Below are 27,662 nucleotides of genomic sequence, written 5' to 3' on the forward strand. Positions count from 1 at the left end.
GGATATTTCTTCGACCGTGATATTAGCATATCTATGATAACTTTTTGGGTGGCCAGTGAGGAGATACCACTTGCATTGCTGTATTGTGCTGGCATTGCTCAAGAAAGTAGTTTCTCTGAAATACGGTTGAATTGTGGGTAACGGAAGTTATGCGACGATTCAAATACATGTACAAGACGTGATTTTGGGGAAATCTGGAAACAATCTATTGTCATCGATGCACAAATGCTACAATGAACAGATCAAAAATCGTTTCGTGAAATTATGGATTCAGCTGCGTTTAAACTGTACCAGTTTTATTGAAAGTTTGTCAACCGTCAAAGAAGAATATCCGGCTCAAACACCAACAAAGAATTAGGTTAGAACTTATTTCTCAACGGGGATAACTGCATCTATATTAACATTTTTTCTGTTTGTGCGGAATGTGACAACCGTAAAAACATGTTCATTTATAAACTTTCCGTATCACCAATGTTTAAATAAGAATCAAAGTCAATGTTGACGTACTCGAACCTACACATAGGCCGGTCTCTTCAGTGCATTGCAAGAAGGCGTGAAGTATCTATTCTTCAATTCTTACAAAAATGTTTGAGTGGAAAGTTTATCATTGCACACAATTCACGAATGAATAACCACAAAGTTACTGATTGATAATTTGATTGTTATCACAACTGAAAAAAAGCATTTAAAGTTATTTCCTTGTTAAGGTATGATTACCTGCAAATACTACTAAGTTTTCATGAAAGTAAGCATGTGACAGCACCCTCCCTTAGTACACAAACAGTTCATGCACTTTGAACCACCTCTTTCAATTAAAGTATGTTGCTCTAAAGGCTGTGATCCATCATACAAAAATAGACAGCTTTATGAACAATGTAGACTGTAGCCAAACATTGAAGCAACTACAGCATTGGTACATGCACCCTGGAATTAAAAGTAATCTTACCATGCATTACATATTTTATGGTTTTGTCACATTTTTTTGTTGCTTTGTTGCAGTGCATTCAAGGAACTGAGTGCCCTTAACAGCAAATACAGAATGTGGGGTTGTGGGTCTCAGTTTTCACAATAGCAGTGTTGGTATTGTTACGGTATAGCCTCTTATGCTGTTTTCAAGCATATGAGGGAATGATGTGGGTACAAGTGGTTATATACAAGATACATGTGATAATAGGTAAGAATTACAAAGTTTGGTAAGCAAAGCATCAAAGAATGCTACATTGGAGCTGTGAAAGTAATTTTCACCATTTTTCCATTGTTTTCAGCTCTACAGCATGTTTCTGTACAACCTGACCCTCCAGAGATCATCTGGCATCAGTTTTGCTATACACGGTAACTTCTCTGGCTCAAGGCTTCAAGAAGTTATAGCAGCTCGTGGGAAGACATTAGAACTTCTCCGCCATGACCCCAACACAGGAAAGATCTACCCAGTGCTGTCTGTGGAAGTTTTTGGTGTCATCAGAGCAATCATGCCATTCAGACTCACCGGAGGATCTAAGGGTAGGTCATAACTTAAACCCTTGTGGTTGGTGTGCTCCCAGTCAACCTATGCTGTTCTAAACAGACCACCAAATGGATTGTTTACATTTTATTGGTGACTTGATAGACAAACCATCATTTTGCACCAGTGTCCTGAATTGTTGGTACCCACATCGATCACTGGATTGTCTGTTCCAGACTTGTTTATTGACATATCACTGTCATGTAGCTAGAAAAGTGCTGAGTGTAGTTTCGTGTTACATATTGTATTACCACTCAGGTACCTGTGTCAAGATACATATTACAGTATGTTTCAAGCCTAAGTGTTTGACACTGACATTGATTGACAGTGATCTTACAAGGAGATGCAACCTGTGAAGGTCCATGGTAGAACAGGCCTTCAGCAACCCATGCTTATAGGAGTCGACTAACTGGATTTGGTGGTCAAGCTCACTGGCTTGGCTGACACATCATCGGTTCCCATTTGCGCAGATTGATGCTTATGCTGTTGATCACTGGATTGTCTGGCACAGACTTGATTATTTAAAGACTGTTGCCATATAGTTGGAATATTGCCAAGTGTGGCGTAAAACTTAACTCATTCACTACAAGGAGATGCTTTTTGTTTAAGTACTATTGCCCCTAAAAATATGTACTTTGTTTCTGATAACGCCAGTCTCCAAATTCAGCTGAATAGTTAATGATTATTGTTTTCTCTTTGGTATAATTTATTTTATATAAAATTTTGCCATTTTCTCAATGACATCAAAGTGAAACATCCACTGTGGATGAAAGTTTGAGGAGTTTAACATCAGCCACAAAGATTTTCACAATACTACATATGTCTTTAACCTGTGTGCCTGTTTTCAGGGAAAATTGAAAATTGGGATATGCTGGTGTACTGATATCTTTAATTCTTTTATTGTGTAGCTCAGGTGAAATATTTAACGTGACTGGGCTAATTTCAAGCAGACCCATTATGATGTGCATAAAATTTAGTCTTCAACAACTTCACACTTGTAAGTTGCCATAAAAGGCGACTCAGCTTGTCGTAAGAGGCGATTAACGGGATCGGGTGGTCAGGCTCGCTGACTTGGTTGACGCGTGTCATCGGTTCCCAATTGCGCAGATCGATGCTCATGTTGTTGATCACTGGATTGTCTGGTCCAGACTCGATTATTTACAGACCGCCGCCATATAGCTGGAATATTGCTGAGTGCGGCGTAAAACTCAACTCACTCACTCACTCACTCACACTTGTAAGAAGCAACTGTAAGCCTGGTGACCATGCTATTTGCCGTTATTGTATCCAAGTTACAGACCACTGTCATATGGCTGGAATATTGCTTGGTGCTGCAGCATTAAATCACAACCATTCCAGTTACATAGATTGATGCTCATGCTGTTAATCACTGGAATGACTGCTCCAGATGCAATTATTTACAGATTGCTGCGTTATAGCTGGAATATTGAAGAGTGTGGTGTTACACAACAAGCAAAACATAATTTGAAGCATGTCAGTCAAAAGAAATTCAATATGAAATTTTTACTTTGTCATTAAAAATGTCTGTTAAATGTGAACACTAAGTTTAAACTCCTTCATTTCAGATTACATAGTTGTGGGCTCAGATTCAGGCAGAATTGTAATTTTGGAATATATTCCATCAAAGAATATATTTGAAAGGGTAAGTTAATTTGTGTTTTGTTATTTGTTTTTAGTTCATCTGTGGACAGTGAAAGAGATAAAAGTTTTACAATATCCTCTGTGGAAGAGTTAAAATGTTACAAATGTATACATAGGAGTACTCTTTATAAAGACCATTCAGAAAGAGTTATGGGAAATGTCTTGGTACTGTGGAAATCTCCACAATAATGCACAGATTTATTTCATGGAATTTCTTGCTTTTGTAGATTCACCAGGAGACATTTGGAAAAAGTGGATGTCGTCGAATTGTGCCAGGGCAATACCTGGCGGTTGATCCTAAAGGAAGGGCTGTTATGATTGGTGAGTAGAACCAAGTATAAATCCGAGACGTCACCAATCCCCAGACACTGTAGGCCAGGGAGTAGTCGCATCATAATGGTATATGATTTTGGAACCTAGCTAACATTGATTCATTTGTAAAATATATCTCTCTTCATAATGCCTGTAAACACTTACTACATTTCATATGGCCATATATTGTCAACAGGATTTGAATTATAACAGCTGTTTTTCACAGTGTCTACATCAGAGTTATCAATGGGCAAATTAACACTGCTCAGAGGATGAGTAATTAAACAAATCAAATAAACTGAAGAACAAAATCAACAACAGTACTCATAGAAGTTGTCAACCGAACATTGTCTGACTTTTTTTTTTCAAGTGACATCTCGGCTCTCGTTGCTTCAAACTTCATGCTTGGACACAATGTTTTATGCATAAACTTTCAAAGCTTAGCATGATATGTCCTCTACGTTCCATAATATAGGTGGTGATTTTTTGTGTAACAGGTTCAGAATAGGATGATTTAATGCAAAACTTTTGTCTGAATTGACAGGTTTTTGTTTACGAGTACAGTATTGCTGTTAACTGATTGGATGACTTAGGTCACATATCTGATTTTGACAAGTCAGGTTCCTTTTAGCAGACTTAGGCAAAAAAAGCATCATTAGAAACCCATCTTTTTTCAATAAAATCGCTTCTTCCAACTGTAAAAGTACTCTTGGCGAGGGTACAGTGATATTGTTGATGTTGAGAGCTTGCAAATAATACCCACCATCAAACAAATCGCCTCAAGTTATTCTTACGAAGCTTTGAATACATAGGTATTTCACACTGTTGTATCACATTACCAATCGGAATGCCACTGATATCAGGAAATACACGTCCATACATATTATTTCAGAATTTGTTTTTTATGATAATATTCTGATTGTGTAAGAAATAAATATAAATGGGAAGGGGATATCATGACATGTTAGAAATTGCAAAAATGGCCCCAGTTTTTGCTTCCTGCAAGGTTTATCTGGACATATAAATGTGTAAGCCTGCATTTTCATTTACAAGTTACTTCAAAGTTGTACCCGTATTACTTGAGTAATATTTTGAAGAATACCTTCATATTTGTAAACAGTAGGATAAGACTTTTCAAATGGTGTATGATATCTTTTAGTAATACTGATTTATGAGCTGATAGTGATAAACTAAGGCTTCATCAATAACCTCAGAGTCTCAGAGAACTTGATGTCATGGCAGTATATGCCACTGGTTGACTGGTATTGAAAGAGTTTAACTGCATTTACCAGTAAAGGGCAATATAACTCCACCATAAGTTCCCGCAGTGTGTATCCAGGGTTTGAACTGTTTTTTTCACAAATGCAACTTTAAGGACAGATTTAAGTTGTTTAAAAGGTTTTGCTAATCAGCCTTATCCCTATTGTATAAGGGTATCATATGAAAGTAAGGTTATTGCATGTCCTTTGTGTTCCAGGTGCTATAGAGAAGCAGAAACTTGTGTACATCCTCAACAGAGATGCCCAGGCCAGATTGACTATTTCATCTCCACTAGAAGCTCACAAGTCCAACACACTCGTCTACCACATGGTCGGAGTGGATGTTGGCTTTGAAAATCCAACGTTTGCTTGTCTGGAAATTGATTATGAGGTACATTGAGGTCCCGACCTTTCCTTTCAATTTTCTAGAAACATGTTCCTGAGAAGGAAAACAGGGTCTTGAATTTATAGTCTATCTGAAAATAAATATTGCCTATCTTGCAATCAGATTACAATGAAACATTTTTTAACGCCTTTTCAAAGTTAGATGGAAAAGACAAACACCTTTAGAATGTTATCTTGTTAAAGAATGTTGGAATCAGGTTAAATCAGCAATCAATTTACTTTCTTTTATTACCTATAGCATTGAATTGTGTGGTATTGTTTAATGTTTTGGTTTTTTTTGCATCAGAAACGATAGTGTTTGTTTTTTATGCTTATTTTCACTTTACCCTGCTTCCTATACGCAGGTTTTCCATGTCAATGATGATGTAGTGATGTTGCTGATGATGATGTGACTGTTGTAGGAGGCTGACAGTGACCACACTGGGGAGGCAGCTCAGAGGACCCAGCAGTTACTCACCTACTACGAGTTGGATCTTGGCCTCAACCACGTTGTCCGCAAATACTCAGAGCAGCTGGAGGAGCATGCTAACTTCCTCATTTCAGGTAACTTTGATGAATGTTGTATTTGTTTGCAGGCAACATTTCTTGAATTGTTGAGACTTGTGAAATATAGGCCATACTTAACTCCTTGTCTTTATAACCCATGAAGGTCCCGGGGTAGAATAGGCCTTCAGCAACCCATGCTTGCCATAGAAGGCGACTCAGCTTGTCGTAAGAGGCGACTAACGGGATCGGGTGGTCAGACTCGCTGACTTGGTTGACACATGTCATAGGTTCCCTATTGCGCAGATCGATGCTCATGTTGTTGATCACTGGATTGTCTGGTCCAGACTCGATTATTTACAGACCGCCGCCATATAGCTGGAATATTGCTGAGTGCGGCGTAAAACTCAACTCACTCACTCACCTTGTCTTTTATAACCCATGAAGGTCTGGTTTGTAGTACTGGCCTTTCATAACCCATGCTTGTTGTAAGAGGCATCTGCACCATTCAAGTTCAGTATATATTGTGGCAATGTTTTAAAGATATTACCAATGTTATCTTTATCAAGTCAGCTCAAATTTCATTTAGAGTGGTTAATAATAAACTAACAGGTGTTCACAATGCTGTCAATTAAGACTCTGGGTTGAACCTGTTTTGGATGATATTTCAGTACCAGGAGGAAATGATGGACCTAGTGGTGTCCTTATTTGTTCTGAGAACTATGTGACCTACAAGAACCTGGGAGACCAGCCTGACATCAGGTGCCCCATTCCCAGGAGAAGGGTGAGTTTCATTTCTTTTAATTGACCCGTGAAGATCCGGGTTAGAGTTAGTGTTCAGTAACCCATGCTTGTCGTAAGAGGCGACTAACCAGATAAGGTGGCCATTTTCAGTGGCTTGGTAGACACATGACACTTTATCTCAGTTGTGTAGATCAATGCTGATTGTCTGGCCTAGTCTTGATAAATTAGAGACTGTGGCCATACAGGTGGAATATTGTTTAATGCAACTTTAAACAACCAAATCACATCCTCGATATCTTCAGAGTATACTTTCTGATAAATCTCCACCATACCCGGGATGCATCTATGGCTCGATAATTTTATTGCCTCCTTTGGCTGGTTTTTATACAATCAAGTTGAAGTCTAGCGTACCAATCACAACTCACTTTTGCTTTTAATATTATCTAACCAGTTAATCTTGGCAACACAATTCATGCAGAGGAACCCTGAAAGAGTTATTGCACATATTTGTTAATCGTTTCGGACCTGACAGTTTGTCTGTATGATTTTCCCTAAAGTCTGAGTTGCATGGCTAACAAACTGCTGCAACCGCTATCTTTCTTGACACTGGCTTGCTCTTTTGTAATGGCAGCTTATCTGATTGGTTACTGTGAGAATGCGGAGCCAGCAAAGGGACGTAGAAACATTTCGGGCCGACGTGTAGATATATCCTAGGTGTAGATGTATCCAAGGTGTATACCCTGGGGATATGTAGGATGACCAAATCATTTCCGTTAATTAAACTCAAAGGGATTCTGGGTGGAACAAGACTCAAATAGACTGTACTTGTCGTGAGATGACTTTTTATCTATCTTTTGGACAAGCGATTTAGTTGATTGCCTTACACCCAGATGTCATGGGATATTCTTCATAATATCGTTCATTGGTTCAGAATTGATTATTTACAGACTTGGTGTATTATGATTTGATATCAATAAACTAATGTTCATTAAATTGCTGAACGTCTTGGATCTGCTGTGGTTTGTCCATCCAAACCTTTGAGATGGTCATATCACTGAAGAATTGTCCAAATCAGTATTTCCAATTCACTGTCACTGGTGAAGATTTGGTCGTCAGCAACCCGTGCTTGTTCATGGTGGCATTCGGCTTTCCTTTCAGTATGACCTTGATGACCCTGAGAGAGGCATGATATTTGTATGCAGCGCCACCCACAAGACAAAGTCTATGTTCTTCTTCCTGGCTCAGACAGAGCAGGGTGACATCTTCAAGATCACCCTGGAGACAGATGAAGATATGGTACGTTTGATTAACATGCAAGGGTGGCTCAGTAATAAGCAGTGACTTGATTTGATGGGTTCAGGAAAACGTGGTACATGAATAAAGGGATATGCAGTACAGGAGGGTAATGCGAAAAGAAACTGAAATACTATTCCAGTTAGCATGATACCACACTTAGTCAGTCTTGGAATTAACTATTTGATCAGCAATATTATTTCTTGATGAGCAGGGTTAAATATGCTACAATAACGGATGCCTGTGCTCAGTGTCCAGCTATCTTCAAACTGTTGTTCATATTGCCTCGTATGTTAAGTATGTGAATTTAATTACCAGGCCACTGTTGATGTATGGTTGTAGCAGGCTTTTCTAACAGTCCTGCTATCATGATAGTGTTTATACAGTTGTTTTTAAACTTCAGGTTACAGAGATTCGACTGAAGTATTTCGACACTGTTCCGGTTGCTGTCAGCATGTGTGTCCTCAAGTCTGGTTTCCTCTTTCTGGCTTCAGAATTCGGCAATCAGTAGGTTTACCTTGATGTTGGGGAATAATTTGCTATGATAGACAACTGAACATATTCAAGTGAAATGCTTTGTCCTGACAAGGCCTTAAACAGAAAATGTGAGAAATAGTTTGTTGGCAGGACCTCGCTTTTCCAGTAACACAAATGCCAGTTTACATTATATGAAACAGCCAAAGTAAATATACAGTCAAGATGATCAGGCTGTCTTCAAGCAAATGGGTTGTTTTTTAAATATGCCCTTGAAGAGAAAACGTCTGAAAAATCCTTTCTGTTTGTAAGTACTTGTCTTGCTGACAGTTTCACCTCATGTTTTAAGTAGCGCTAATCGTATGGTGTTAGACCCATAAAGATCCGGGGTAGAATAGGTCTCCAGCAACCCGTGCTTGCCACAAATGACTTGTCGTAAGAGGCGACTAATGGGATTGGGTGGCCAGGCTCACTGACTTGGTTGACAAATGTCATCGGTTCCCTATTGTGCAGATCGATGCTCATGTTGTTGATCACTGGATTGTCTGGTCCAGTCTCAAGTATTTACAGACCGCCGTCATATAGCTAGAACATCACTGACTCTGTCTTATGTTGTCAATTGAAAGAAACATTAGTTGAATGCCAAATGTGTACAAGTCATGACAGGTGAGAAGAGTAGTATGACTGAACCAGGTCAGTTGTATTTCAGTTTAACCCAAAGGACATGTAATGATATTATCCAAGAAGTTAGAAATGAGCTGTTTGTTGCAGTCACCTGTACCAGATCGCGCACCTGGGAGATGACGATGGGGAGCCCTACTTCAGCAGTGCTATGCCTCTGGAAGAAGGAGAGACGTTCCTCTTCCCACCTCGAACCTTGAAGAACCTGGTGCTAGTGGATGAAATAGACAGTCTGTCACCGATCATGACATGTCAGGTATGAAGATGATTCTTGGTGCAATAGTTCAGGTCATGTAAGTTCTACAACAGGTAATCCTTTAACATTGATTTGCATATGTCATAATTCAGCAATACCTCTGAAACATTATCCTGACTGAAAATGAAATAGGTTCAAACCATGAATGTAAATGTTGACGTTAATCTTCCCCTCAGAAGATCCCTGAATTGGTCTTCAGCAACCCATACTTGGTGTTAGAAACAACTAATAGAATCAAATGATTAGTCCAATCGACTTGTTGACCAATGTCATTGTCACATAGTAGATCAGTGCTGATGTCAATCAATAGGTGTCTTGTCAAGTCTAATTATGATGTATTTACAAACTGCTGTCATGAACCAGAATATTTCTGAGTGGAGCATTAAGCAACATACTGATGTTACTTGTCATGACATGGAGATCTTTATGATTGCTATGTGTCTTGCTGTTCAACAGATAGCTGATCTGGCAAATGAAGATACTCCACAGCTGTACACACTGTGTGGAAGAGGGCCCAGATCTACCCTTCGAATCCTTCGTCATGGACTTGAGGTACAAGGAGTGAAAATGCTTATTCAGAATTCCAAATTTGGCTTGAGCTTAAACAGTGTGTGAAATAAGGCCCATTCAACCGCTCAAGACGCACACTTTAAATTTACAGCTAGACGTTCTTAGGTCTGATAAAAAATATAGATGTTCCATACATCCGAGTACATTTACAATGTCTATGTGTCTTCAGAATATAAATGAGCATAGGCATACACTCACTCGAGCTGTTGCTTCTGGAGTGGTGAACAGGTTATTTTGCACATAATCATAACAGCATGATAAATTTAACAAAGTAATTTCCACCTGCCTGTTTACTGTGAAGCATATGAGCTTCAGTCAACTGTTATTTGTGCAATGTTACACTAGGTGTCGGAGATGGCTGTATCTGAGCTGCCTGGTAACCCCAATGCTGTATGGACAGTCAAGAAAAGAATTGATGGTAAACCTTAGTCCTTGAGTACTGCATTTTGAGGGTTTGATTTGACAATACTTCCACGGAATTCTTACATTTATGTGTTTTTCTAGCCAACACAATGTCAAAACCTTTAAAGTTCATCAGAAGTTAATGTGGCACCTGCAGTATTGACCAGATCCTCAAAATGTAGACTTTGAAAATCTTATATATTTTTTTTCTCTAGTTTGCAAACAGAAAAGTGCCAAGGGGAAGTTTCCATTATAATTATAATGTGTATGTTTTTTTTAAAAAATGCCCCTCACTTGATTTAAGAACAAGGGTCAAGGACTGTTTTGAAACATCTTTTTCAAAAATTAAGTTGTTCAATCCTTTGTAGGATGTCATTTTTTTGTAAGAATAATCAGTTCACAAGGTTAGGCTTAAAACTGCATCTCTTGAGCTTTCTTCGGTTCTTTGCTTTAGTTACAATCAGATTCCAACCAATAAGTGTCTTGTCATCAAATTCTGACAATCGGCATGATGAAAAAAATTTAAAGACTTTTTCAGAAACATGGCCAGTACAACTTGCTCATTATTGTCTGCTGAATAAAGTAAATTCTTCCAACAAAATAGCTGCTTTTGGCTTGTGAAGGGGAGGGTATATTATTTGGAGGAATCAGATGTGTTTTTGAAAAGCAAGGTGAAAAATCGTTCAAGTTAAAGGTGATGAGAAGCCAGGTTTTAACCTATATTATTCAAACATTTTGAATTTCCTTATTGTTTAGTTGCATCTCTTAGGAATGTGCAGGTGTCCCAAGTATCCCCAACAGTTACTGACAACAGCAGGCTGGTGGTATGGTTACAATCCAACCCCAGGCCTCTGCTTTTTATTTCAGGGACAGACAACTCTGAGGGAACTTCCTGTCTGAGGTTGGTAATTGCCCACATCACCAGCTGACACCATGGCAACGGCTTTAGAATTTGAAGTTTTAATTTTAATCTAGTACTTTGAGGACAAAGTAGTGTTTGCTGAAGTGTGAAAAAGATTGATTTGCATATTAAATGTTACCATACCATCATTAACAATGATTACTTAATGCCTAGCTTGTTTTGATGAACATTTTAAGTATTTCATGAGACATGTCAGTGATGGTGATTAAAGTCGCGAGTAAATGCTGAATCTCACAGTACCTTTGTCTGTGTGTGACATCATTTCTCAGTATTCAGGTGAAAAATGTCTTCATACACAGACATATCGAGACACACAAAAATGTCTATACACAGACATGTTGAGACACAAAAATGTCACAAATTTAAGACTCATGTGAAGAATAATGTGGCATTTCTTTATCTCAGTTATTTCTTTCAACAGTTTTATTCTTTCAGCTTTGCATGTGTGTTTCAAATATATGTTACAAATGGTTTTCTAAAACTTAAAGTATTAATGTGAAGAAGAGTTATGCACCACTGTTGTACAATCTGGTTGTGTTTCATTAGTGTCATAGTAGTGTAATTATCATGAAGCAAGTGTCTGGTCTTGAATGACCGAGTGGAGGTTTGAGTTTTAGCCAGACCTCGGTTGTGTACTTGCAGATGAGTATGATGCCTACATTATCGTGTCTTTCGTGAACGCCACCCTTGTACTGTCCATCGGAGAGACTGTAGAGGAAGTGACAGATTCCGGCTTCTTGGGAACCACGCCAACAATATCTTGTTCCCAGCTCGGAGATGATGCTCTCGTACAGGTACTACTTACAAGAAGTAATTTTGTAGCTGACAGTTTAGGAACGTCTGAATATGTACCTGCATGCATGAAAGCATGATTTCTTTCTCTGAATATGAAGTTATGATTTTCAGAAATTGCATTTAACAAAGGAAAGTGTTATTGTGGGACACTTTGTGGCTGATTGGAAATCAGTATAAATGTTGTAATGTGGCGGTTTACTGCTGAATCATCTTATTGTAGTTCTCCACAACATGAAACAGGGACTATGTATTCTGCTATGTTAAGATTCTTGTGAACGTGATATCTCGTGACCTGCAGATACCAGTCTATAAATTTGGTGACAGCTTATATTTGGGCTTTACACAGACACCAGTTGATTTGGTTCACTTTGTACTTATTTTCAAGGTCACAGCAACACTTTGACCATTTCTCAAATTCTTGTTAACGGGATATCTCATGAACTGTTATATCTGAAGTATTGAAATTTTGTGGCAGCCTACATTTGGGTGATTACACAGACATCAGTCGATAAAGGTGAGCTGAACCTTATTTTCAAGGTCAGCTCAACACTTTCGGCACTTTTCAAACACTTGGTACACAATATCTTATGAACTGTTGTACCCAGTATCTTCAGATTTGGTGACAGTCAACGTTAATGGGATTACGCATCATAAACATCAAGGTCACCCAACACTTTGACCACTGTACAAATTCTTGTCAGTGAGATATCTCAAGAACTACTGTACCCAATTTTCTCAAATTTGGTGACAGCCTACATTAGTGGAGGTTCCTCGGGTACCAGTCGATTTTGGTGACCTTGTCGTTATCTTCAAGGTCATCATGACACTTTGACAGCTTTTCAGACTTATGTAAATGCGATATCCAATAAAACATTGTAGTCAATGTATTCAGTTATTCAATTATAAAGTAGTAAATATGTAATAAATATTTCATTCTCATTTAACAGCAGGGGACATTGCCATATAAGTGGAAACACTTGCTCTGTGTTGATTGTGTAAATATTGGACAAACGGCAGATATATTTGTCACTTGATGAGGAATATGGTACATTGCTTCACACAGAAAATATGGCTGTATTATTGCTATTCATGCCAAGTCAAGTGTAAAATATGTTGTCGTTTGTTTCCAGATCTACCCCGATGGTATTCGTCATATCCGTGCAGACAAGCGTGTCAATGAATGGAAAACTCCAGGGAAAAAGAACATTGTGAAGTGTGCTGTGAACCAGAGACAGGTTGTCATAGCGCTGACGGGGGGCGAACTTGTGTACTTCGAGATGGATCCGGTATGTTGGCGGCTTCCATTGTCTTGCAGTTGTCACATTCTCTTTTTCCATAGTCAGTGTTCCTGTAAATGTAATGGGAATGTTTTCAGCCGCATTGGCATCCATGAAGATAGGGTTTGGTTTTTGTCCTCAGCAAAACCAATGCAGAAAACGTAGCAGATATGTACCACAGCAATGGTGTACAATCATTTATGGATGTATTTATCAGAAAACTTATTGCTTTGTTTATTGACGTGTTTACACAAGAGTAGCAATGTTGTGGGGCGTATCTGTTGTGGGGCATAGATTACTTAAGACGCCATTAAATTACATTCAGAACTGTTAACTTTTCCCAGTACTCTTATGTTGAAAATATAAGGCGTACATACTCCTCATGTTGATAAATTGTCCGGAACCCTGCAATACTTTGTTGTAAAAAACAACTGAATGAAGTCGGTACTCAACCTTGTCATCCCATCTCTATTGTATCTGTCTATGGTCTGACATTGGATTGTTTAGTCCTGTTGCACGTATTTAGAGACAACTGAAAATTGCGTAGAAAGCATTCTTCACTCACTCACACATTATATTTAATCAAGACAGAAATGATGTTTTCTGTGTTTCACTTGAATGGATGATTACGTTATTAAGTTTCCTGATCTGTGGATAGGGCTGTTGCTGGTGAAAACTGGTTCATTTGTACTTGACACTTTTGTTGTTTGTGTCCCAACAGACAGGTCAGTTGAATGAATACACCGAGCGGAAGGAGATGTCTTCGGATGTGGTGTGTATGGCTCTTGGTCGGGTGCCTGAGGGAGAACAGCGATGCCGTTTCCTTGCTGTTGGCTTGGCAGACAACACAGTCAGGATTATCTCTCTTGACCCATCGGTATGTTGTGATCTTCTTGGAAGGAAGACAACGTGATGATATTTATGTCCACACGTCTCTAATTAAAAACAGATTACACCAGGCTGATGTGGTCATTTTGGAGAAAGAGTATAAATGTGAACTCATTCTGTGATTTTTTTCTACTCTGAACATTTGTCTAAGTCACACCACTTTCTGTGTCTGATAGATACTGCAATTGTTAGTAATGCAGAATATTGGCTGTTTGATCCCACTATCACAGAATGTGTACTTGTAGCCCTGCTGTAATGGATGAGTCGTGGTCTGATTGGCTTAGTCAGAATGATAAGAGTGCATTTGATCGGATTAGAAATGAAACCTGCCAAGGTATCTCTGTGTTCTAGCGTTATGGAACTGCCATTATTCTAGATAAAAACAATCTGCTACACATTTTCATGTATATTGTTACATAAGTTCAACAATTATGGAAAATTCATTCATCTCACCGCTCAATTTGGTAAACATGTAACTGGAATATTGCTGTGTGCTGTGTTAAACAAAAGAAGACAAATTCAACCCAATTCAATGTCATCAAGTGTTTATCATATGTCAACAGCTTACATCACGGTTAATCTGTATGTGACTGTGAAGGTCCTGAGGTAGAAAAGGCCTTCAGCAACCCATGCTTGCCATAAAAGGCGACTATGCTTGTCGTAAGAAATGACTAATGGGATCGGGGGGTCAGACTGACTTGTTTGACACATGTCATCGGTTCCCAGTCGCGCAGATTGATGCTCATGTTGTTGGTCACTGGATTGTCTGGTCCAGACTCAATTATTTACAGACCACCAAAATATAGCAGGAATATTGCTGAAGGTGGCGTAAAGCTAAACTCACTCACTCACTGACTAATCTGTATGTACTACGTGATGTATTCCAGGACTGCCTGTCCCCACTTAGTATGCAGGCACTGCCCGCCCCTCCAGAGTCTCTCTGTATCATCGAAATGGGCGGCACTGAAGCCAAGGAGGAAACTGGGGAGGCTGGCACTGTTGGAGGTCTCTACCTCAACATCGGACTACAGGTACAGTGTCATGAATTATCAGATATCTAAAAAAATCCATCAACAGAACCCATTCCCTTTGTTATGACTAACAGTTCAGGTGATTATTTTTTTTAGAGACGCATATTAACTGTAACAAGTTGTGTTATCTGTCTCTAAGAATTACGAAATGCAGAAAAGCACTAATGCTCTGTTTCTCTTTGTGAAATGTATAGAATTCTTTACATTGTCTTTCATATAATTAGAGACAGATTTAATTTGATGGATATTATAATTAAAGACAGGCTTGACTTTATGTTTGATGGCAGACACAGAAAGGAAATATTTTGGTTCAAGTGGATGTTTTAAATACTTTTTCAGAATGGTGTCCTGCTACGAACTGTGCTTGACACAGTAACTGGAGATCTGTCAGACACCAGGACCAGATACCTCGGGTCTAGGCCTGTGAAACTCTTCCGGATTGCCATGCAAGGAGCTGAGGCTGTAAGTGGAAAAACTCTCAGTGTTTGACAAATGCCTTCAGGATCAGTTCTTAGTGAGCACTTAGTTCAGCGTCAGGATAAGTTGTTAAATTACAAAAATAAAACGTCAACAAATTGGACCTGGCACCAAGATTGAATGCCTGTTGTAGTAACATTACATATACAGTTGACTTAGCAAAGGAAACATGGATGTACTTGGCAAGATGGATTGATTACTAATGCTTTACATGTAATTAAATCCTGTATGTGGGTCTCTTGGTTGTATATACAACTGACTCTAGGTTTCCACAGGTTGTTAGTTAACATGATCCATAGTACTAGAAGCAATCTGTACATGTAGAAGTTTGTGTTCCTCTGGTTGAGTTACACCGATGAGCATTTCTGTACATCATGTTACAGGTTCTGGCAATGTCTAGTAGAACATGGCTGAGCTACACGTACCAGAGCAGATTCCATCTGACACCATTGTCGTATGAGACTCTGGAATATGCTTCGGGATTTGCCTCTGAACAGTGCCCGGAGGGTATTGTGGCAATTTCAACCAACACTTTGAGGTGAGTATTTCTACTGGTAATTTGTTAAGAATCAGCCGTTATGAAAACCTTACGAACTAGTGTAAGGTGTTAATGGAGTTAAGTTCACATGCTTGCCCATTCTCAAGTATTCCTTTGAGAAATGTATATTGTTGACACATCCTATGACTCTATGGGCAGGGATAGCAATTTTCCCTGAATTTGAGGAAATCCACAATTAAACAGAATCAATCCAGGACCCAACTGGGGACCTCTGGCCCCCCCCCAAGATTCCCTGCTGATTTTCAGCTGAAGTCACTTTCACCTGTTGCCATCCTGCATGGGCCTCCATGTAATTTGAAGTATCTTGAATGTTCTCAGTAATGCTTCATTTAGACATGTTATCCATTAGTTGCGATGAAGGAATTATAAAGTGTGAATATTGTGGAGATGATGTTTTCCGTGTTTCACCTGAATCGATGATTACAACTTGTGATGCTGATCCACAAATTGATTGATAATGTCAGTATTGTTTGTTCTGACAAGTAAAATCTAATTGTTGCAAAGTGACTTTACGAATCAGATAGCGTTGTTGGCAGACTAATGAAATCCCTGTGGATTATGATCAAACATCCATGTTGATTCTGCTATTAACTATACAGGGATTGTTAGAATCCATATATGAACTGATTGCTGTGCTTGGTTTGTCGGTAGTAGTTTGTGTGGATCACTACCATTTCCTCCTGCAATCTGACTTTTGATATAAACAAACTAACTGAACTACAACAGTCTGTTTTTTGGTAACTTTCGTATAACGAACTGGTTCTCCTGGGAAGATTATTTGAAATAAGAATATACATAACAATGGTGTTTTAGTGAGGTAAAGTTAATGGTCCTTTGAATTTGTTTTGACCATAGTTCACTGTACATTTTCAAGCAACTGTTACATGATGCTGCTGTGTTCAGGATTCTGGCGCTGGAGAAGCTGGGTGCTGTGTTTAACCAGGTGTCCTGGCCGCTGCAGTACACACCGCGGAAGTTTGTCATCCATCCTGAGTCCAACAATATTATCCTCATCGAGACTGACCACAATGCCTACACAGAGGACACAAAGAAACACAGGAAGCAGCAAATGGCGGAGGTGAGAGACTAGTTAAAGAGTATAACGGTCAAACTTTTCAATGAGCTTTGTTTTCATGAGGCATCTTTTCCTTTAATGTTTTCAGTTATAAATTTTTCAAAGAGTTTAAGACAAGCCAGTTTTATCACATACATATGGAAATGAACACAAATATGCATTTTGTTCCTTGTTTCCAGATGTTTGCTAACAAAGCTGTAAAAAGCATGTGGAGAAATCTGCATAGAATATAGGAACAGCTTTATTTTCATGTGTACCATTATTCATTTCCATCTTACTTTATTATGAAACAAAAGATGGTCTTACTGGTATACTAGCTTGTGGATTACTTCGAAGTGTTGAACATCCTGCACCACTTCATGCTTCCCCATTCACCTGACACACCATGACATAACTGGATTGGGGCGGTGGGGTAGGGTATTGGTTAAGGCGTTCGCTAGTCATGCCGAAGACCCGGGTTCGATTCCCCGCATGGGCACAATGTGTGAGGCTCATTTTCTTGTGTCCCCTGCCGTGATATTGCTGGAATATTGCTAAAAGCGGTGTAAAGCTTAATTCACTCACTTACTTATAACTGGATTCTTTTTCAGAGCATTGTTAAACTCAGCTCATACATGTTTTAGACACAAAGAATTATTGAGAAAAAGATGTTAGACCACCTATAATGATTGTCAGATTGGTGCATTCAGTGACAGATGTCTCTTCAGTGCAGTGAAATGTGTTTTATCAATGCAGGAAATGATAGAAGCTGCTCGGGAAGAGGAACAGGAAATAGCAGCTGAAATGGCAGCAGCCTTCCTCAACGAGGAGAAGCCTGAGACCGTATTTGGTGCCCCTAAGTCAGGCATGGGGATGTGGGCGTCTGTCATCCGCGTGATGAACCCCATCAAAGGGGAGACATTCGACAAGATATCACTGGAGCAGAACGAGGCAGCACACAGGTAAGTCATGAAGTAGATATTGTCATGGAGTAGGATTAGACTTGAGCATTTCTAGAATTTGAAAATAATGAAATTGTGAATAAGTCAGTGGCTTCTTTCTGCTCCAGTATTGAAAGTTACTGACTTTGGGACTCCCAGATTCAGATACATTGGTGCAAACCTTAAACCCGGAACTTTGATTTCCAATGTTGCATTGTATATCAGATAAAGGTTATGCCATATTTTAGTGAGATCTGAGATGTTTCATACCATCATATATACCCACAACAAAATTTATGATGGTAGAGCTGAATGGAGTCTTGAGGTGTGTATCGAGTGCTTCCAGAGTACCTTAATTAGCACCTTCATGTTATACAGGATCAGTCTGTATCAGGGCATAAAGATGATGTCCCTATCAAGTTGTGATTAGAAGAGATGTCTTGCCTCACCTGATCAAAGTGATGATATTTACTTTCCTGATCCGCATTATCACGTCCAAGCAATAGCAACAGGTCTGGTTTTGCTTGTCAGTATTTCATGACAAGCTGCGACAGTATATTTAACATGGTCCTTAGATGGTCCTGAAGCCTATGATCTTGTGTTCGGCCTCAATAATGGCTGCTGGTTAGTCAAAACAATATCCATGTCCATAGGTCTGACGAAAGTAGCAAATGTCTTGAGATCTGCATCAATTCTCTCTTCCCTCACGTCTCAAACGGACGCTATGATATGACTGAAATATGTTTTGAAGCGGCATGAGACCCCCACCCCCACCCCCACTCTCTCTCACTCTCACTCTCTCTCTCTCTCTCTGTCTGTCTGTCTAATGCTAAACTGTACCAAGATTTGATCACCTAGTCTAAAGTCCTGTAACATGTCTTGTCAGCATTGCCCTGGTGAAGTTTGCCAACAAAGGAGATGAGCAGTTTGTCTTGGTGGGTGTGTCCAGAGACCTTGTGTTGAACCCCCGCTCCCTCAGCGGAGGGTTCGTGTACACGTACCTGCTAGTGAACCAGGGCACCAAGCTGGAACTACTTCACAAGACGGCCATGGATGAAGTGCCTACAGCTATTGCAAGTTTCCAGGGGCGGGTATTGATCGGCCTTGGGAAGAATCTCAGAGTCTATGACTTGGGGAAGAAGAAACTTCTCCGAAAATGTGAAAACAAGGTGAAAGATGGATCCAGATGATAGAAGTTGAAGCACAGTAGAAATTAATATGAATCTTTAATAACTGTATTTCACCGTAACATTTGACCTGTCAGTAGTAATAAATCTTGTAAATACACTGCTTCCTTTACATCATAGCTATAACTCCTGCTAATTGTCATGTAAAATCTGCTGGCATGTAAAATCTATGGATTTTCAATGCATATTTTCTTTGATGTTATCTATCAATAATAGTTGTGCACTACAACTATTGTAATATAGACATCAACAGTCGTGATGCAATGGTCATTTTGTGAAACGTGATCATAGCCAATGTTAAGAATGGGCTTAAGAAATTTGTAAGGCTACAAATGTTGCGAGAATAACTGGCCTGCTTCTTTCCTACGTACGATGACAGCATATATCACACATTCTGTCTGTCTTCAGCATATCCCCAACACGGTAGTGAGCATACACACTATGGGGAACCGTGTGATGGTTGCTGATGTACAGGAGAGCTTCCATTTCCTGCGCTACAAGCGCCAGGAGAACCAGCTCATTGTCTTTGCCGATGACACCAACCCAAGATGGATAACCTGCTCATACCAACTGGATTATGACACTGTCACTGGTGCTGACAAATTTGGCAATATCACCATTGTAAGTATTTGATCTTTGTGTTCTGTGTTAACAGTGGTATGGTAGATAGTGGACATGATGTTTTCCGTGTTTCACCTGAGTCAATGATTACAACCTGAGAAGCTGATCCACACTTACATAAATACTTGACAGTTTACATCCGGAAGGTAATGGTGTTCAAATTATATGTAATCGAGTTCATGTAAGACTTTGCAGCCATGTTGGAAACCTGTGTCAAGATCTAAATTCTCATTCCTTTTACTGTAGCTTGAATATGAAGTTGAGTAATGCAGAGCATGCTGATCAAATTTGAAAAAAATAAGCTTGTTTTGTTGGTCACTGGATTGTCTGATCCAGATTTGAGTAGTTACAGACAGCATCCTGGAATATTGCTGTGTGTGGCATTAAACAACAAAGCAAAATAAGCATTTTGGGTTGTTTTTGTTTTGTTTTGTTTTGTTAAAAACTGAAAACAAAATTATCCACAGGTAGCTGTTTCTATATGGGGGGGAAATACTCTAAGGCACTTAGCTCAAACGTATGGTCACAGATGATGGGTATTAATTATAACAAGGTAAAATTATTGGCCCCCAGCAAACAACTAGTATGCTTGTTGCCCAATGGTTGTTGCAGATCATCAACGTAAGCCTATAGAGGATAGATTGTGGAGATGATGTTTTCCGTGTTTCACCTGAGTGAATGATTACAATCTTTGATGCTGATCCACACTTCCATAGATACTGTATACTTACTATTGATAACTGATGCTAACATGTCGATACTTGTGCACCTCATTTGAAAGACGCGCTGTCTGGGAGCATGTCCAGTGGCTAAAAATGCAAGTCTCTGTCATGAATCCCTGTGAGTGTTCTGCTTAAGAATATGAGTCCCAACAGCCTATCTTGTCTTTTCAACCCCTTCTTTATGATGTGGAGAATTATCCCCTGGTACTTAAAACTTAGCATGTGTTCAGATCTTCTATGGATTTGGGGAAAATGGTGGTTGATGTAAGATCCATTCTCACAGGTTTCATACATATGGTAAAGATCTTAGAACTTCTTTCTGACATATTTTGTTCCCATAATATAACTGGTAAGATGATCAAAGAGTTGTGAAACCTTTTAAGATCCTGGTTAGAATTTGTCTTCTGCAACCCATACCTATTGAAAGAGGCACCCGTGAAGGTGCTGGGGCAAAATAGGCCTTCAGCAACCCATGCTTGCCATAAAAGGCAACTATGCTTGTCGTAAGAGGCGACTGACGGGATTGGCCGGTCAAGTTTGCTGACTTGGTTGACACATGTCATCGGTTCCCAATTGTGCAGATCGATGCTTATGTTGTTGGTCACTGGATTGTCTGGTCCAGACTCAAATTACTTACAGACCGCCACCATATAGCTGGAATATTGCTGAGTGTGGCATAAAACTAAACTCACTCACTCACTATTGTAAGAGGCAACTAACAGGATGCTGTGGCAGACTCGCTGACTTTCTTTTACCTGTCATCATACCTCAGTTATGTAGATTGATGATCATGCCATATGGCTGGAATATTGCTGAGTGCGCCATTAAACAAAAAGCAGATAAAGTGCTTTGACCCCCAACTGATTGACTATTGCAGGTTCGGCTTCCTACGGATGTGTCTGACGAGGTGGATGAGGACCCAACAGGGAACAAAGCTCTCTGGGACAGAGGACTGTTGAATGGTGCCTCGCAAAAGGTGATGTGTTGCCACACAGTGGACAGTACTTGAAGGTTGCACTGTGGAGATGATGTTTTCCGTGTTTCACCTGAATCAATGATTACAACCTGTGATGCTGATCCACAGTTCTTTCATAGATACCGCAGTGTACTAGAAATGTATCATGTTTCTCTCTGATTGTACTTTTATTCCCTCAGCATATGATGCAGAGACCCGTGAAGGTCCTGGGGTAGAATAGGCCTTCAGCAACCCATGCTTGTCATAAAATACGACTATGCTTGTTGTAAGAGGCGACTAACGGGATCGGGGGGTCAGGCTCGCTGACTTGGTTGACAACGTCATTGGTTCCCAATTGAGCAGATCGATGCTTATTGTTGGTCGCTGGATTATCTTGTCCAGACTTGATTATTTACAGACTGCCACCTTATAGCAGGAATATTGTGCCGTAAAACTAAACTCACTCATGCTCTCATATGAAGCAGAAAGATTTTGTTTTTGGAGCAAGCACTTAACATCTGCCTACAAAACTTACCAGATATATCAAAGAGATCCTAAAGTAGTGCCCTTTGCAATTTGTTGACTTTATATTTTTCATGATTTGCATGAAACATTTTGGACTTTGTCTAAAGATGTCAAGCTGGAAACTGTCAGATGATTGTTCTTTCAAATTTGGTTGGGCCAGGGGGATTTGTCATCTTCTGTTGACTTTCATTTAAATCAGGAAACAGTTCATATTGACCATTATATCTTGTTTGTTCCAGGCTGATGTAGTTGCCAACTTTCATGTTGGCGAGGTTGTGACGTCCCTTCAGAAAGCCACATTGATTCCGGGGGGTTCGGAGTCTCTGGTATACACTACCCTGTCTGGTGCTATTGGCATGCTTGTGCCCTTCACATCACATGAGGTAGCTAAGTTTGCATTCAGTCAAGATAATAACGAAAATACTTAAGAGTGGTCAGGCACTGCCTTGGGTCAAGACAGCAAGCTTTCTGATTTTAATTGAAAATGCATGTCCAGAAACGGCAAGTCTCCTTTTAAGACTTCAGGTTACTAGGAGATTTTAAGCCTCTTGTCATCTGGAATTGGAAATTGTGTGAACAATAATACAAGTATGTCGTCCTCTCCATTCTGTAGTTGAGTCGTTTTAATTGTATTTGCAGAGTTGTCTCCCTTACCTCTTCTTCGGTTCTGATTTTCCCGATTATGATCACTTTCTCTTGCTTTTTTGACCTGAATTGTACTACTCCTGTACTATCTTGATGCTTATTGGTGAAACTGAAAGGTGATTTGAAATGTTTCAGGATCATGACTTCTTCCAACATCTTGAGATGTACATGCGTTCAGAGTACCCCCCCTTGTGTGGCCGAGATCACCTGGCTTACAGGTCGTACTACTACCCAGTCAAGGTATGACATAATAGAGGACCTCAGGGTAGAGTCAGGTGTTGACGTTACGGACACAAACCCCAATCTGTTTCTTGGTAATGTGGTAAGGATGAGGTGATATGTTGTTCAAGGTACAGGCTTTTTCGGTTCAAGAGCCTTCACCATCAGTAATGTAAATCACTAAAAGGAACGCAAGTAATGTATGTATATTTGGCTTTAGACATAAAAATATAACATCAAAGAATAGTCAGTAGAACTATACTATATTAATGTGATTTGATATTGATATATGATTTCACAATTAATGGTATATTGGAGCTCAGATAATGAAGTGAATTATTTTTGTTCAGGCTCAGTGGTCAGTCATCTTCTGACCGTGGTTTGCAAGAATGCTCTTTGTTGTTCCAGAATGTCATTGATGGTGACTTGTGTGAGATGTTCAACTCCATGGATGCCAGCAAACAGAAGAGTGTGGCAGAAGAACTGGAGAGAACCCCCAGTGAGGTGAGTGAAGTCATGTCTTCTTATTGCTGGTTAGATGATTTGTTATCCCCTGCAGCGCGCTTTGTTGGGAGGGGCATGTTAAATTGCACCCCATGCGTCCACGCACATTTGTCTTTTCTGGGGCAGCACTTTAAAACCGTTAAATATTTCTTCACCAAATGTGGCACATACATAGCTTTGCTGGTGTACTGCTGCTTTAGGAAGCCTTTTAGTTACGATTTCCAGCTCACAGTCCATGGCCATTTAAGAGTCTTCGACTACCTTTCTGGTGTTTCCAAAGTTTCTGACTAGCATTTCCACTCCTGCCAAGTCGAGTTGTACAGACTAAAGGGGAGCCAATCCCCCAGAGTGAGACTGTCAGATTTCCTTATCAATTGTGTAGTTATGAGTTACACCTTGTTCACCTGAAAAGAGGTGTTTGGTCCAGTTTGACGAACACCAAAAGCGTTTCAAGCCATTTGTAGTCGTAGAGGATAAGGATTGTCTTGGACTAACATGTTTTAAGTGGACAGAGATTTTAGTCCAGGCTCTATTTCATGTCAATGATTATTAAATATTGTCATGTTTTCAGGTATCCAAGAAACTTGAAGACATCCGAACACGATATGCTTTCTAGGAGAGATAGTCTGTGAAGTGTGACAGCATGTGTTGGCAGAAGACATTGTGACAGTGCTAGTCTACAATGAAACAGTTTATTCATTGGAATCACAACACTGGAAGAATAATGGGCTGATGACAATCACTGTTGCATGTCAATTCATGGAATGGGTAGCCATCAAAACCATCAACACTTAGACATGACCACATCATTCTGCTAGTGTGACCAAATGTGAATGAGTTCCGATATCAAGAACCACTGGTTTGTTGGATTCCATTACACAGTATGGACACTTTTATATTGCTGTATTTTGTCAACTACAGCAAAAAAGATTTGCTCTTACACTTTTTAAGCCTTAAAGTCTTTCAGGAAGACACATCTGAAAGAAGTTGTACATAGTTGTTTCTTTTGTACCTGAAATTGTCACTGCCTTTGCTACGAGGCCAGAATCATGATCTCACCTGCATCATTTAAATACATGTTTTCTTGGAAGTTGCACAAAAACCATTTAAGAAATGTAAGAGCATGGGAATTTAGATGGTCCGCACTCTGAGACAGCTGTAGGAAAGGACCCTGATCTTTGTGGTCAAAGTTGTTTTTGAGAATGTTAAAAACCATGCACTTGTATTTAGTGAAAATGTTTCTAACATCTCTGAAAAGTTCATTTGTAAATAATCATGCAGCTGTCATGTGTGTAAAATTTAACGTTGTTATGTTGGAAATGTTCTGTATGTAAATTGATAAATATTTGTAAGTAAACATGATTGAAAGCTTCTTTTGTTCTATTCATAAATGACTCTTACATAAATTACTCCTGTAAGGCCTAAACACACAAGACTCATGAATACCAACATATAACATAGTGTTCCATGATTGTGGGAGTTCATCATCACCAACATTGTCACAGGTTACCCGTGCACACAAATACTGTGGTAGGTCACACCTGCGGGAACCCAATTCCCAAGAACCTCCTTTCATAAACTTCAATGGCATCTTTTCTTTTTTTTTAGGTAAAACTTTGAGACTCAACATGTTTGATCAAATACAGGTTGTGTTTGTATACATTAGGACATCTATAATGTTGGTCACCATCTCACAATAGAAGCCCTGATAATAATCAGAGGAGCCACACTTGAAATCTTTTTTAACGCAGCTTACTGATTGATTGTGTCCATACCTTTGGGTGCTACACCTAAATATTACCCACTCGTGCACCAAATACATTTTAGTTTACTTACACCATCTAAACATGAAGATTTTGCAATAACTAAGTAATACTTTTATGAGGTTAATGCTGCACCTGGCAGTATGATAATTGTGTGAGGGCAAGCTGCAAATAATAGTCTGTAAACTGAAGACCCATTAAGGTCTGGAATAGAAAAGGCCTTTAAGCTGCCCATGCTTGCCATAAAAGGCGACTATTGGGTGGTCAGGTTTTTTGACTTGGACACATCTTTGGTTCCAAGTTGCGCAGATCGATGTTCCTACTGTTGATCACTGGATTGTCTGACAGGATTATTTACAGACGGCCTCCATATAGCTGGAATATTGCTTAGTGCGGCGTAAAACAACAAACAAATTGGGGGTTCAGGCACGCTGACTTGGTTGACACATATCATCGTATCCAAGTTGGATAGGTCGATGCTTATGTTGATCACTTGATTGTCTGGCTCAGACGCGATTATTTACAGACCGCCTCCATATAGCTGCAATATTGCTTAGTGTAGCGCAAAACTAAACTCGCTCTCTCACTGTAAACTAATTTGAGAAGGGTACATAAAGGGTCGCAGAAGTAGTGAGGAAAGGACACTGCAATACACAAACCAATACCATAGTGTCCCAAAAACATCACATTTCTTTCACATACAAGTACACATTCGTATGTAAATATCTTTGTGAATGAAGCATAAAATCATTGCCCGGTTTAAATAATTCAAGAGTGATAGTATGTGTACCATACGTGAGGTATACAACGAACATGGATCGTTATAAATTACATTAAATGCTCTCGATACAATATTCAGTTATCACTTTATGGTACAATGATAAGAAATGCATCAGTGGTACATATGTCATTATATATTTACAATGTATACATCAACACTTACTATCCAAATTATGCATGCCCTGTGGTTGACACTTGCATGTTAATTCTGGGGCAGCCCCCTCAGTGGTACAACATTATTTTTTACAGGAGTGTGTTTACACTTACGTTGCACTCACTGATATACCAGCTATATGGTGCCGGTCTGTAAATAATCGAGTCTGGACAAGACAATCCAGTGACTGACAGCATGGGCGACGATCTGCACAAATGGGAATCAGTGACCTGTCAGCACCCCTGACCACCACCCGATCCCCTATTCTACCCCAGATCCTCCCGTTCCCCTATCCCCCATAATAATAATAATAATAATATCATACCAGTAATATAATATTATAGATAATATGATAGTACATTGTATTATTATTATACCTAGTAGTAGTATTATAATACCAAGAATGGTATTGTTAATCTTACCAAAAATATTGGGGAACGGAACGTGTTCTTCATGGGTGTCTATACTGAAACGTGAATGCAATTACAGCCACCAGGTTTATAATGAAATCCAATGCATAAAAAGCATCACTCTGGAGACTTGTAACACATGAAATGACTATGTACTAGGTGAACATTTTCACATTGCAAATAATTATAACACAATGATAAGGATTAGGCATTCACTAACTAAAAATCCACACAGAAACATTAGAACATGTCAGAATATTTAGCCCAACGGAGTTCATGACTATGACTAAGGTGATAAATATTCATCAAACATTGCTTAGACTACCTATGTACCATTAAATATCAGGTCTAGATATTCCACAGATCCTTGGTTTAAATCTAGCTGCTTGTCGACCAAAATCAGGGACCGTGGGTTAGCCAAATGGCGTAAGCATTCACTCGTCACGCCGAAGACCTGGGTTTGATTCCCCAAATGGGCACAATGTGAAAAACCCATTTCTGGTGTCCCCTGCCGTGATGTTGTTGGAATATTGCTAAAGGCGACGTGAAAGACAACTCACTCTCTCAATCAAAATTTCCCGTCTTTTTACTGATGTTTTCCTTAAGAAGAGGCGACACTGGAACGAATGGACGGTCTGTTCCAGAGTGAGCGAAACGCTTGATTGCTCCGTCCAGATGTAATTGCTCTGAATCAATCAGCCTCAGTTTTAGAAAGTGTGTGATGCCCAGCATATATTGGTGTAAAAAAGCAAGAGATTAAGGTCAAGAGTGAGTTTAGGTTTACGCCGCACTCAGCAATATTCCAACCATATGGCGGGCTAAGGTCAAGAGATTATTTGTAGCAGACAATACGCAGCCTGTTTAGTTCTAGCCGTATTGTTATAAACAACAGCATTGCAACTCTGCTGATGAACGTCTTCTGTTGCGGTGTGTTGCAGAGGCAATGAGCTCGCATTCAGCATCACATATCGGGGCAAACAGGCCTTGAACGCAGCCGATATTGTTCTTCGTTCCTTTGAGTAAAACTGCAAATTAACGATGGAAAAACACTGGATTGATTGTGTTTGCCCGTGAAGAGCGACGTTGAGAAGGGTTGAAAAAGACCATTGTTCGACAAACCGTGATCATTATCTCGGTCCTTCTGTGACATTAATGAGGTTTGAGTGTAAGATTTCCCGCTCCGCCCTGTCC

General features: G+C 39.5%; 1 protein-coding gene across 1 annotated transcript; it reads left to right on the forward strand.

The window, feature by feature from the left end:
- Positions 1–108: 108 nt before the first annotated feature.
- LOC137258997 (splicing factor 3B subunit 3) lies at positions 109–24,736 on the forward strand. The gene is made up of 27 exons (XM_067796699.1): positions 109–358; positions 1,266–1,500; positions 3,088–3,164; positions 3,391–3,484; positions 4,953–5,125; positions 5,541–5,682; positions 6,294–6,406; positions 7,525–7,662; positions 8,063–8,166; positions 8,905–9,070; positions 9,527–9,622; positions 9,986–10,058; positions 11,607–11,758; positions 12,890–13,045; positions 13,758–13,913; positions 14,812–14,955; positions 15,295–15,417; positions 15,816–15,970; positions 16,895–17,069; positions 17,802–18,007; positions 18,873–19,155; positions 19,582–19,794; positions 21,394–21,492; positions 22,236–22,379; positions 22,777–22,881; positions 23,269–23,364; positions 23,936–24,736. The coding sequence occupies exons 2-27, from the start codon at positions 1,275–1,277 to the stop codon at positions 23,978–23,980; spliced, it is 3,654 nt and encodes a 1,217-aa protein (XP_067652800.1). The 5' UTR covers positions 109–358; positions 1,266–1,274; the 3' UTR covers positions 23,981–24,736.
- The last annotated feature ends 2,926 nt before the right edge of the window (positions 24,737–27,662 follow it).

This window comes from Haliotis asinina, chromosome 12 (genome assembly GCF_037392515.1).
Source record: "Haliotis asinina isolate JCU_RB_2024 chromosome 12, JCU_Hal_asi_v2, whole genome shotgun sequence".
Taxonomy (NCBI): domain Eukaryota; kingdom Metazoa; phylum Mollusca; class Gastropoda; order Lepetellida; family Haliotidae; genus Haliotis; species Haliotis asinina.

Excerpts from the sequence above, each read along its gene's own strand:
- LOC137258997 (XM_067796699.1), top strand. The coding sequence starts at position 1,275 with ATGTTTCTGTACAACCTGACCCTCCAGAGATCATCTGGCATCAGTTTT. Across the intron at positions 9,071-9,526 it reads CACCGATCATGACATGTCAG|ATAGCTGATCTGGCAAATGA; the intron begins GTATGAAGATGA and ends GCTGTTCAACAG. Across the intron at positions 13,914-14,811 it reads TTATCTCTCTTGACCCATCG|GACTGCCTGTCCCCACTTAG; the intron begins GTATGTTGTGAT and ends GATGTATTCCAG.